Consider the following 14,338-nt stretch of genomic DNA (forward strand, 5'->3'; position numbering starts at 1 on the left):
ATCATAATTAGAAAAATAATAATCATCATCATCACCATAATCGTCATACCATTGGCGTCTTCTGGGTCGTGGTCTCTGAACTTTACCAGCTTGTTGCAGTTCAAGAAGAAAACTCTTTTCTTTCTGTTTTAGACCCATGGGAACGCCAGGACCGCTCAAGAAAAACTTGTACTTCTTGTGTTCACCGGTGTTTATCTCCACACCGGACGGGTTTTCGTGGAACTCCTTTATTCGCTGATCCATACTTTCTTCTGCGCAAAGCCATTTTAGTCTGAGGATGACGGCTGGAATGGTTTCGCCCGTCTTTGATCTCAGTCTACGCAGGAATCGTTTTTCCAGATCAGATACATGCTAAGGAAATTCCCTCTAAACGTAATCTCGGTACAGCTGACTTTCCAGAATGAATACTATGCAAGCGTTCGAACCCCCGACAAAGAGCTCCCCCCCCCCCCCCCCCCCCCCCCCCCCCCCCCCCCCGAAAGGAAACTAATACCCATAGAAGAGGAAATTTTAATATCGGAAGTCTAACATTATTTTCTCTTCTTTTAGCTGGTTAACGGTGATTAGGCTACATTAGTCGTACAAAGTACTATATATACACATAAATCAATTTTCAAAATTTGTTTTATTAGGTCTATGTAAAGCTTGGAGAGAAGTACGTACGAAGTTATTTGAAGACAAAATCCAGTTTGGGCTTCTTACAAATATTAAGACGACCAGAAGCACATTGAATATACAGACACTGATATTCTAAACAAGAAAATATATTTAATAAGCAAGTTTAATCGTAGAAATATTTTATTAGTCGGAAACATCTTACAATGCAGCAAACTCAGGAATGTCCCTTTAAATTCTATTTTCAAAAACAAGAACGGCTTTTGGGCCCACCTCTATTAAAAAATCCTGGATCCGCGCCTGCTGGTAATAAATGAAAATATTATTTGTATAATATAAAACCACAGTGTAAAGAGATGGGGTGGGGGAGTATAATACAATACATAAATCAAGGTAAAGTATATTTTAAAATTTTGTATAGAAATCAGTGTTATAAAAACTTTAACATTATTCTGGGTGGAATTTAAAAGATTCCAAAACATTTCTCTTGCCAAATATATAATTTCTCGTCGGCTTGAGATGATCACACTCCACCAAAATGTGACGCATAGTCGGTGTACACTGACAATGTTCACACCGAGGAGGAGGGTCCTTCTTTGAAAGAAATGAATGCGTTAAATATGTATGGAATGTCCCTTTAAAAGTAAAAAAAAATGTGTGTCTGAATATAGCACCATATTATTTTTTTATGGATGTTTATGTTCATAGATTGTATAAAAAGAAAGTACATTTTAAATTACTGGTGTAAGATAATGATAGTTATTTTAACACTGTTGATTCATTTCTATGGCAACGGGATTAAATAATAATCGTAACTATTTTGCACTAAGTTTACAGAATGTTTTTAGGTATCGTGTTCATTAGTTAATTTGATTACTGAAAAAAAATAAAGTGAACAAAAAATGTGTAAGTATACATACGCGATCTACTTTGATATTTTGCGTCTTCTGCTATACCGGGTTTTAGCAGGTAATCAATTATTACGTAAAAAATTGATATTTGAGAAATACGAAAATCGCACCAAAATGGCAAGTGATGGACCTTGTATCTTTTATATACAGTAGGGATCGAAATTTTTGGTATATGTAAATAGACGTTAAGTGGCAATAAATTTGTCAAGTTTGTCTGTGGGATGTTGCATATAAAAGATCCCTTGCCGCTTATCGAAAAGAGTAGCCCATGAAGTGGCGACAGCAGGTTTCCTCTCAATATCTGTGTCGTCTTTAACGATATGTCCGACGCCATATAACCGTAAATAAAATGTGTTGAATGAATCGTTAATTACAACATTTCCTTCCTTCTTTCTTTGTTGTCACTCGCCTCGGGCGACCGTAAAATGCACACCCTGCCATTTCTAACACATACCATAATTTCGTTGGTTAAAATTGTCCATAGACAGTTTTTCAAAAGGCGCTAAGTATATACTACCTTTTATAAATAATATTTGATTAGTTATAATTTGTGTTATGTTTGTCTGTTTACTTATTTTATTTGTTTTTATCTTCAAGTGATAATTAAGTACGCAGAGGACGAGACCAGAATGAAGGCTAAGAGTGTCTCAGCCTTTTGGTTATGTTTTTAGAACATGACAGTGAAAGTGTTGCCTTGATGTATTTGTTTAAAATCACTTCACTTCACACACACACACACACACGCACGCACACACACACACACACACGCACACACACACACACACACACACACACACACATTCTTACTCCACTCGGTGCTTACCCCAAGGTCATCTTTCTTCTTCATTGAAGATACATCGACGCCATATTTCTCACACACGTCAAGTAACTTTGCTTTGGGTGGGGGTTGTCTCCCTTGGTTCTCTTCTATCAACCGATCTGCAACCTAAGACATTAAATAGAAAGAAAGAAATGTTTTATTTAACGACGCACTCAACACATTTTATTTACCGTTATATGGCGTCAGACATATGGTTAAGGACCACACAGATTTTGAGAGGAAACCCGCTATCTCCACTTCATGGGCTACTCTTTCCGATTAGCAGCAAGGGATCTTTTATTTGCGCTTCCCACAGACAGGATAGCAAAAACCAGTTATGGATTACTGGTCGGTGCAAGTGGTTTACACCTACCCATTGAGCCTTGCGGAACACTCACTCGGGGCTTGGAACATTAAATAGAGGATAATAAACGAGTTACCAGTTATTATTAAATTTATGTCTCTAGTGAAATAATTTACCGTTAGTATATAATTTCAGTTTCATTAATTGCATCCAGGGTATGGTATAGGGATTAACGTGCACATTCACAGCAAGCTGTTTTAGCTCACGCTTGTCATGGGCACAGGTGTCGGCCTCGGCCGGCTCCTCCACCCAGGACAGGCAAGGTTGGGGTGGGTGGGAGAAGGGACCAGGGGGTTGGTTTGGGTGCTATGGATTCGCGCCTGTTTTTATACGCCAGAAGAGGACTAGGTGGCTCTTAGTGTAGTAAACTATCGATTTCGAAATCTGAGACCACTAGAGAGTCTAAAATATATATGCCTTCTTGAATCTGATCTACAGGCTAAGAGTTTGAATATTTAGGATTCACTAATAACATTAAACGTGTATTGTTCCGACTAGTACACACGCCACAAAGAGACACCCGACACCTCTATCCCAAACACAGAATGGCCCGATTTCAAACAGGTGTGTCGGATTTCTTGTCGTAGCAGGTGGACGAGTCATTAACATGTCAATTTAGTGTTGTGAATAAACTAGGGTTTGGGACGGGACATAGCCAGTAGTAAACCGATCGTCTGACGCGCGGTCGGTGTTGGATCGATCCCAGTCGGTGAGCCCATTGGGCTATTTCTGGTTCCTGCCAGTGCACCACAACTGGTATACATGTTTCAAAGGCCGTGGTATGTGCTATCCTGTTTGTGGGATAATGCTTTTTAAAATATCCATTGCTACTAATGGAACAATGTAGCTGGCATCCTCTCTTAGACTAATATGTCAAAAGTACCAAATGTTTTGACAGCCAATAGCAGATGATTAATGAACCAATGTGCACTAGTGGTGTAGTTAAACAAAACAAACTAACTTTTTTTTAAACTAGGGTCTTCTTCAGATTGACAAACAATGGCAATTGTGAAAGAATAAAATATTTAATCGTGTTTTGTTTTGTTGTATAGTATGTTGAGGTTTATGTTTGTTTGTTTGTTTTTTGTTGTTGTTTGTGGGGGTTTTTTGTGTGTGTGTTTTTTTTTTTTTTGGGGGTGGGGGGACTTTAGTCTCGGCAACAGCAATAATGACATTAAGACGAAATAAGACACGACAAGCTTAATTTAATATTAATGCCACATCCATAATTTGGTTCATAGACACCAAATAATTCTAGACCAGTTTGTGCTATCCTGTTTGTGGGATAATGCTTTTTAAAATATCCCTTGCTACTAAAGGGAAAGTGGAGAGAGAGAGAGAGAGAGAGAGAGAGAGAGAGAGAGAGAGAGAGAGAGAGAGAGAGAGAGAGAGAGAGAGAGAGAGAGAGAGACAGACAGAGACAGACAGACAGAGACAGAGACAGAGAGACAGAGAGAGAGTGTGTGTTTGTGTGTGTATGTGTGGTCTGGTCCGGGACAGAATAAAAATCAATCAGAAGACGTTCTGTAGCAAGATGTCAAACTGACATTTCAGTGAAGTGCTGTCATTGGAAGATGAGTGCATCACCTAGTGAGACAAATGAACTAATAAAATAATGACAAATAAATAAATAAATATATATATATTTCATATACCTTGAAAAAGTAATGTATTCGTCTAATTACAGTAACCGAGTCCTTATTATTTATATTTTTGTATACACTACTGAATAATGGCAACGTAACCATTAATCAGAAATATAACTGTTCACCTTTAGCAGACGCAAGCTGTATAAAAACAATAATTATGTTTGCAAAATAGCTTATGGTTGGGAGCGTTATCTGGATAGGAACGTACACGCACTGTATATATTTCAAGTTATTCAATCCGTGCAACTCGTGTAAGGTTAACTATCGTGAGATCTTGTCTTTAAGAAAAACATATACAACGTACTCTCTTATATATAAACATATACATATACTCTGTCAAAAAAGAAACGCATAGGTGATAGGGAAAGAAGAAAAGTGTTTGATTTTACAAAAGATCTTTTTCTGTACAATGTTGCTAAATGACCATGTTTGTTAATGTTCCTGGAATGGGACAGCATGCCGAAATGCACCCTAAAACAAATTTAACGCACGTTGTGCGACAATTACAGGAAATAAGCGTGAAATGGTCAGATTTTGGCGAATGCACGTGAAACTCGGGGAAAAGATTGGGGTAGTGATGGGAATTAAAAGCTGCAATGATGCCTCATTTCCATTTCGACGTAGACGAGTTACAAGATGCCAAGACTAAGCCTACCGAATCGAAACATTGCAATAGGCCGCCTTCAGTTAGTTGAATCGCAGTCAGCAGTTGCACGCCACGTCACGTCTCTGGGACAGGTACCAGCAGTTTCATTCAGCTGAAGACCGCCCAGAAGTGGAAGACCTCGCATAACAACTGCAGCACAAGATCGCTACATCCGGGTTCTGCACTTGCGTCACCGAACTGCCACAGCAACGAACACTGCTGGAAGCATACCTGGTTCGAGATGGGTGTCTGCACAAACCATTCAGAACCGACTTCGAGAAGCTGGTTTACGGGCTAGGAGACGTCAACATCGACATTTACGTGTTCGCTGGTGCACGAATATACAGGGGTGGAACTTGGGAAACTGGCGGCGAGTATGGTTCAGCGACGAGTCGCGTTTCCTTCTACAGCGACGTGATGGACGACAACGTGTTTACAGACGCCGCGATGAACGTTTTGCCAACCACTGCGTCGCTACGGCACGTGTTAAAATGGATTTCCTACAGAATGAAAACATTAATGTGCTGCCATGGCAATCAAGATCGCCAGATCTCAACCCCATTGAACATCTATGGGACGAACTGGACAGACGTGTACGCCAGCGTGTCCCGGAGCCTCAGACGCTTCCGCAACTGTCACATGCACTGAAGGAAGAATGGGCTAGGATTCCACGTGCCCGGATTCAGACTCATTCAGTCTATGCCAGGGGAATGTCGCACAGTGATATATATACATCTGCTATTGGGTGTCGAATTATGGTAACGGCAAACATGAAGTGATGAACGAGATCAAATATAAACATTAAAATAGTGTACAAACAATACAAATATCACGGATAGGTAAAATAAACATTGTGAATGAAAATCGGTATCACGAAGAAATTGCAGCAAAAGTTCAGGATGGAAACGAAAAGACTGTATCAACATTTCGTCGTCGAAATATATATTTTCCAATTTCCTTCAGGTGATTGCACACACACACACACACACACACACACACACAGAGATAGAGATAGAGAGATAGAGATAGCGATAGAGATGAGAGAGAGAGAGAGAGAGAGAGAGAGAGAGAGAGAGAGAGAGAGAGAGAGAGAGAGAGAGAGAGAGAGATAGAGAGCCAGCCCTGTAAATTCTAGTTTGAAAAACAATGTATTTGTACTGGGCTGGACGCGTATTTACAGGCGTTTTCAAAGCTATGAATATCGGTCATACGCGAGGGTCATCTGTACACACATAGTTGTTCAATTAAAATATTTTGTCATACAAATTATGTAGTCAGTTTAATTAAACACCATCATGTTAGTGAAAACATGATTGTAATTGGCTGCATCCACATCATTTCGTGACACCGTAGACCTAACATTATTACGTATTTTGACGGATATTGTTAACAACCTATTGACGTAAGTAAAATAAAATAAAAGAATTTTGGGTTTTGGAAATAATAATTATAATAATAATAATAATAATAAAAGAACCCAACTATTTTTGTGTGCAATTTAGAAAACAATCAGTTCAGAAATAAATAGCTTGTAGTAAATACAATTTAGTAAGAAAACGACATTCCCCGATGGAAAGGACTATAGATCAACATACTGATACCATATCGGTGTAATATTTAGCTGACATGCATCCATAATTAATACAATTCAATTTCAATTTGCTCAAGGAAAACATACCCTTTTATCTTATTTGCAATTCTTAACTAGTCATTCGAAAATTTAGTAACCTGAAGATCAGAAACGGTGTTTACTATTTTTGTGACCACGATCTTTTATTGTTTATGCTGCTTTCAGTCACACTTATCTAGCCATTAGTAGTGGTCTTTTATTAATATTAGTTGTCCATTCTTCTTTTTATAAGAAACAAATAAAAATAAAGAATTTTGTTTAGGATTTGACTGATTAAACAAACAACGGAAGTGATCAGATTCTTCGTAACGATTACATCTTGGGTGATAAACTGAATGTACACCGGCTTTATGAAAACGAAACTTGATTATCGTAGCACACCTGTTCTTGAGAAAAAATTTCTAAAAATTGTGTAAAAGCCCATAGAAAAAAAATCTTTAATTAATAAGATGTTAGGACTACGTTCAGTGACAGCGAACAACGCAAACGTGTGGCTGAAGTCAAACCTAACTCATTGTAAACATGACAGTGTGCGTGAAAAATAAAATCGGAAAAAAGTCGATTTGACAAAAGGTCACGTCGATCGGGTTTGTAGAAACACTGACTTAAGTACCTTTATCCTTGAATGTCAGATTTCGTTTTCGCCAGTTTGACGAAACGGGAATTATTTTGTTCGCTAGCTTGCCTCAGACCACAATTAATTTCGCTATATGTTTCTATATAGCCTTAGTGGCTATACCATTTTTATTAATATCAGCAGGCCCGTGAAGTTTTGTATGTACCTTTGCCTGCATGGGGGACACATACCCTGAAAAGGACAACCCCTGTTGTCCAGCTCTTTCTCCCAGCATATTGGTTTAAACAGACACACCCTCTAAACCAGGCCGGAGTACACCCATTTTACACAAAAAGCACTACTTTTGCATGGGCCGGAATTACCACAAACAAGTCTTCAATGTCAACAAGTTACACATGTTTACAAACTACATGCTATCCCCTGTCACTTCAGTCAAACAGTTGCCACTTCATAGCTGTCTGCCATGAAATAATCACAGTCAAACAGCAGACTACTTGCGCGGTGAAATTTCCGGATTTTGGACAACCAAATGGAAAGATAACTGTAATCTGAGGCCAGCTGATATTTCCATTAGACCATGGCGAAATGGCGGTCGGCTGGCGTGAGGAAGGATATAATATGCTCCCTGATATGGCAGCAAAATGGTATTTCAGAGCCTCTGGATTAAAAAAATTTCGCGGGTGGGGGGAGGGAGGGGGATGTGCCCCGGACCCACTAGTGTTTTGCACCTTCCATGCTCGTTCGTTCCAAGAATTCATCTGCTCCTCCATCCCCACCCCCTCAAAAAAAAAAAAAAAAAAAAAATCCTAACTACGGCCCCGAGGTTGTGACAAAACTGTGGTGCTTTCTTTAAAGGGACCGCCCTCGGTGGCGTCGTGGTTAGGCCATCGGTATACAGGCTGGTAGGTACTGGGTTCGGATCCCAGTCGAGGCATGGGATTTTTAATACAGATACCGACTCCGAATCCTGAGTGAGTGCCCCGCAAGATTCAATGGGTAGGTGTAAACCACTTGCACTGACTGATCCATAACTGGTTCAACAAAGGCCATGGTTTGTGCTATCCTGCCTGTGAGAAGCGCAAATAAAAGATCCCTTGCTGTCTGTCGTAAAAGAGTAGCCTATGTGGCAACAGCGGGTTTCCTCTTAAAAACCGTGTCAGAATAACCATATGTTTTACGTCCAATAGCCGATGATAAGATAAAAAAATCAATGTGCCCAGTGGCGTCATTAAATAAAAAACACACTTTTTCTTTCAAGGTGCACTATCACTCTCCATGTCGTTACATCTTTTCTAATATGTCTGCAGGAAGACAGTCACTCTCAAGACAAGTTCCACAAATGAAATGTTTTAACCCTGCTCAATACAGAACTACGTGTATATGGTATCCGCGAAAGACTCACCTTCAGAACTTGTACGCCCTCTAACAAGCCCTGTAATCCACCATCTTTAAATATTTGAGGACATGTCAGAACATCAAAGAGAAAGACGTGACCGTCCTTTTTGCCCACTTGTAGCAGAGTTAGAGGTCCTGTCTTCGACATGTTAACCCCTTCAGCATCAACTGACACGTAGTCTTCTTTCATCAGTTCCTGGACGGCAGTTCTTGCCCTGTCCACTCGGTCTACTATAGTGTAGGATGACGTCATCTCGCGTAATCGTTAATTGTCTAGAAAATAAAACCACAAAAAAAAAAAAATGGATGGACGGATAAATAAACGAATGGATGGATTGATGGATGCAGAATCGTAGACAATGATGTATATTCTTTTAGGGCTTGAACGTTTTGAATGTCAATTTTTTATTTAAAATTTTAAAATGTAATACAATAGCACATACCAACGGCCTTTGACATAATAGTTTCTGTGCACTGGCTGGAACGATAAATACATGTAGCTCAACGGGCCCACCGACGAGGATCGATCTCGGACCGACCACTTTGCTACTGGGCTACGTCTCGCCCCTTAAGGAAATCGGACACGGGAGCTAGCTCAAGCGATAGAGCGCTTGCCTGAGATTGTTGCGTCGTAGGATTAATTCGCTGATTGTTTTTCCCGTTCCAACCAGTTGCCCACGGCTGGTACACGTATTTCAAAGGCCTTGAATGTGCATATAAATGGCATCTTGCTGATAATGGAACAATATGGCGGGTTTCCTCTGAAGACTACGAATAAAAATTACCAAAATCTTTTGACATCCAATAGCCGATGATTAATAAATCAGTGTGCTCTAGTTGTGTCGTTAAACAAAACAAACTTTAACAGTAAAGGTAAAATATTGAATTTCTCACCGACATTCATTCATTTCAACTTATTTTCGTGCTTATATCCATTTAAGGTTCAAGCGCGCTGCCCTAGGCACACACCTCAGCTATCTGGGCTGTCTGTCTAGGACAGTAGACCTAATTTTAATCAGATTGTGAGAAATCTACCTTTATCTCTATCGCTCCCCATTCAACCTCTTCACCCCCCTCCCCCTCCATCCGTTCCATTTCGCCTGTTTACAGACCTGCGGTAAATTCCGGTGAGTTTTGACAACAGTTCATAATACTGACGTTGGTTAAACCCACCACGTGTTCTATTCAGCAATTCAATTGATGGAAACCGTCATTATATCGGTGCGTTCAAAGAAATGACACCAGAGTAATAGATCTTTACGTCTCAGAAAGCGTACACCCATCCACACATAAACTGCATATCCTAGGTTGACCTATATACGTGTACAAGTATGTTTGTGTCAGTGTATGTTGTCTTGGTTTTCAAATCTATTATCATTTGTAATAGTTGAAGCACCAAATCGAAGATTAATTGAGAAAGTGTGTAAATAAATATCTAAATACTAGTACATTCAAAACTGTAACCATATATACAACTTTGATTTCACGTATATTTCCCAGTTCTTATGTCATTCTGTCGGGGGTACATTTCAACTGGTCAACTGTGTTAAATACCACATATATAAATTTATATATATATATATATATTATTATTATTATTATCATTACATTGTGTATTATTATTATTATTATTATTATTATTATTATTATCATTTTTGTTTTAAACTTCATTTTATTTCCTAAAATATATTTTGTTCGTACGTTGGACATTTTGGGGAATTAAAAAAAAAACATTAATTTTTTCATAAATATTAGGACACTACATTTTATAAAATCATGACATATCCTGAACAAAATAAGAAACTTCCGCTAACTTTGCTTGAACATAACTTTATGAAAACAAACCGGGGGAATAATTGTTATATATGCGTTTACAGAGTGTTCCATGATGCATCGTTTGGTGCAAAAATTATGGCCATTGGTTAACAGAAACTGGGAGAAATTTTGACCAAGTGTGGTAGGACTTGAACTTGAACTTGGGGTTAAAAAAACAACAACACCCACTTAAAGGGACACACCCTAGTTACGGCTATTTGTTAACCATTACGGCGTTGTTTTTCGCTATTAAACCCCATTTTTCACAAATAAAATTGCACTTTACTTACATTTTATTATTTAGAATACACAGGCATCGAAATAAGCATTGTGTCTGGTAACCCATTTACAGGTTACCACAAAATATAACCTGGTAACCTATAGGTTTCCACAACTATATGAAAGTTAGAATTGAATTCCTGTTACTACTACGCGGTCGTTCTGAAATTGTAACGGTGCGCGCGAACATCGGTACGAGAAACGAAATCCGGAAGTAAATTTATCTAGTGGGCGCTGCTTAAACGCGGATTGCCAAAATTTGCTTTGCAATTGCACAAGTGCGCACGAACATCGGTGCAATTTTGTACGAGAAAACAAAACGCGGACATAAATTCATCTAGTGGACGCTGCTTAAACGCGGAGTGACTTGCGCGCGAACATCGATGCAATTCCTGATGAGATAATGAAACGCAGAAGTCCTGAATGCATTGCCTGGTTTACGTTCGGAAACGAAACTATCGTTCGTTGAAATTTTTGTCGAGAACGAAACACCGTTCTCGACTTCTCTAACATGTGGTAACCTCCCGGTAACCTGAACGACCGTTCTCGACTTATTTCGATGCCTGAATACACATTTCCATTCACCTGAAGTGCTTTTTGGTAATCCTGCTGTTTGTAAAACCACGAAATGCATTTTTTGCATTTTTTCACAAAACGTTCTGTCGAGGTCCAATCTATTTTTAATGTCACAGACGTTGGTATATCACGTGACCGTTATCATTTTGGTTCGGTTTGTTTTCTCGTGCACGGTTCGCGCAATCAACATCCGATTTGTTGTTGTTCATTTGTGAGATTTTTCTTCACAGTTCGTGAACATTTTCAGTAACAATAAAGTTCAGACAAGTAAGTGTCTCAATACAAAACGTTACAAACCCTTAAAACCAATAATTTTGCTAAGTCTTACGATATCTGGAGAGGGGATACAACCAGGACAGAACAATTGGAACAGGTCCAGGAGAGGTGAAACGAACGCACCCCAAGTCTGTGAAATTTGTTGTGACGTAGGCATTGTTGTGCTTCGAGCGACATCTACCGGTGACATCAGAATACTAACTTTCAAAATTATTTCAAGCAATTGGGACATGGGGATTCCCATGGTATTTATCGATATAAAACCTGCTTTTTCACTCCATTTGATAAAAACGTGATCTAAGTGTGTTACAGGTTTGTAGATTAACCAAATTATAATTTATTTTCGCTGGATGGAACTAGGGTGTGCGGCTTTAATAACGGGTATGACCACCTCTTGAATTGACCACTGCAGTGCATCGCAGGCGCATAGAATTGACTAAAGTGTTGATTTCTGCCTGTGGAATATTGTTCCATTCCTGAATGAGCGCTTGACGAAGTTCGTTGACGTTAGCAGGTGGGTTGGGACGACGCCTCAATCGTCTGTCCAGACTATCCCCGACATGCTCGATGGGGTTGAGATCAGGACTTTTAGCGGGCTAGTCATCAATGAAATCAATGTTATTTGTCCTAAGAAAATTTACAGTGTCTCTAGCTGTATGAGAGGTGGCATTATCATGCTGAAAAATCGAGATGTTGGCGTTGTTATGGAACAGAGGAATGACGTGATGAGCGAGAATGTCATCGTGGTAACATTGAGCATTTAGTGGTGAACGATAACCATGGGCAATGGCTGCCCAGACCATGACACAGCCCCCACCCCCGAAACGATCAGGTTCAAGAACACAACAGTCAGCATAGCGTTCATTTCTCCTACGGTAGACGCACACCCTGCCATCACCACGTTGTAAAGAAAATCTGGATTCATCCGAAAAAAGAACGGTATTCCAGCGTCGCCGTATCCAACGAGTGTGTACACGTGCCCAATTAAGACGATTTAGACGATGACGTTGCGTTAAAACGCATCCGACGTAAGGACGTCGTGCATGTAAACCGTTCTCCCGCAGACGATTACGAACAGTTTGCCCACTGATTCGGTTATTATGAAGCCCAGGTGTGTTAGCAGCAGTAGCAGTGGCAGTTTGGAATCGATTGCGCAAATGCGTGTTCATGATATAGCGGTCTTGACCACGCGTTGTAACACGCGGACGTCCACGAGGTGGCAAGTCGTTGGTGCTTCCTGTCGTTCGAAATCTTACGTGAAGAGTTCGTATCGCTCGACTAGAACTCCCAACATGCCTTGCAACGTCTTCTGTCGACATGCCAGCATCAAGCATGTCAATCGCCCGTTCGCGTAAATTATTGGGTATTCTTGGCATACTAAAAATGCTACAATGTAAAAAAACGTTAATTTTTTTTACAAATTTTGAAGCGTTTTCCTTCACTTGACAACAATGTCAGTAAGACAAGTAAAACAAATTGACCGAATACTACACGGGACATGTCGAACCATGCATGCACGTGCAAATTGAATTTCACGTTGTCGACGATTAACAGTGCAAAAATAATCGATAAAATTCATGAATCCTGATAATACAGCTCAAGGCTAATACTACCTATATAATTTCATTACACAATGAATTCTTTAACACAACAAATACTATATGTACAAATCGGAAGTTTCTTTTTTTATTCAGTATATATACATAGTGTGGGTTGCCCTCCTCCTAACATTCTGGCTCCGCCGAGTGTTTCCGCTGTAAATCTATTACCAAATGTTTGACATCCAATAGCCGGGGGCGGGACGTAGCCCAGTGGTAAAGGTCTAGGATCGATCCCCGTCGGTGGACCCATTGGGCTATTTTTTGTTCCAGCCAGTGCTCCACAACTGGTGTAACAAAGGCCGTGGTATGTATTATCCTGTCTGTGGGATGGTGCATATAAAAAGTCCATTGCTGGTAATCGAAAAGAGTAGCCCATGAAGTGCCGACAGCGGGTTTCCTCTCTCAATATCTGTGTGGTACTTAACCATATGTCTGACACCATATAACCGTAAATAAAATGTGTTGAGTGCGTCGTTAAATAAAAACATTTCCTTCCAATAGACGATGATTAATAAATCAATGTACTCTAGTGTTGTCGTTAAACAAAAACAGTATTTGTTTAGTTAAGGCAAAAATAGATATCATTTGCAATACAGCCAAAATAGTAACATTATTCTCGCTTTTGTCTTTGTAACAGTATTAGTATAACACGCTATTTAACCGTACGGTAAACAATAAACAAACAAGACAAACGACAATGAATGAAATATAAATAAATACTCAACTCACCTAATACCGATTGTTGTTTGTTTTACGTTTTAAGATAGTAATATCCGTTGCTTCACTATACTACGTTTAATTTATGAAACCGACAACACGTCTATTTATAATGATTACAGCATTAAATTTCCACGAAATTCGTGTATGGTCCAATGTCATACCTGGATATGGGTATATATACACCACAGCAAAAGTTAAGGACTACACGACTTTGCTGTGGTATATAGATTAAAACCCAATCGATCATCTGTTAACGAGCTACTCTCGAACCACTAACGAGTTACACTCGAATTCCAAAACCTATACTAGCTCATTTTTCACCTTTCGACCGACCGTTCAAAATTGCGCCAAATCACTCAACAAAACTGCGCACCTTTTCTCTTTTGGTAAATCGCTCCACTCAAAATTCCATAGCACCCCAAAACCCATCCGCCTGCTACCGATTCAATCGGACTGCTGGTGCT

General features: G+C 39.6%; 1 protein-coding gene across 1 annotated transcript; it reads right to left on the bottom strand.

The window, feature by feature from the left end:
- Positions 1 to 4,222: 4,222 nt before the first annotated feature.
- On the bottom strand, positions 4,223 to 13,930 carry LOC121389776 (piRNA biogenesis protein EXD1-like). Its single transcript, XM_041521425.1, has 3 exons — positions 13,884 to 13,930; positions 8,615 to 8,880; positions 4,223 to 4,297 (listed from the first exon to the last, which is right to left on the bottom strand). Exons 2-3 carry the CDS (start codon positions 8,858 to 8,860, stop codon positions 4,223 to 4,225), a joined length of 321 nt encoding a protein of 106 aa, XP_041377359.1. The 5' UTR covers positions 8,861 to 8,880; positions 13,884 to 13,930.
- Positions 13,931 to 14,338: the final 408 nt, after the last annotated feature.

This window comes from Gigantopelta aegis, chromosome 15, assembly GCF_016097555.1.
Source record: "Gigantopelta aegis isolate Gae_Host chromosome 15, Gae_host_genome, whole genome shotgun sequence".
NCBI classification, from domain to species: Eukaryota; Metazoa; Mollusca; class Gastropoda; order Neomphalida; family Peltospiridae; genus Gigantopelta; species Gigantopelta aegis.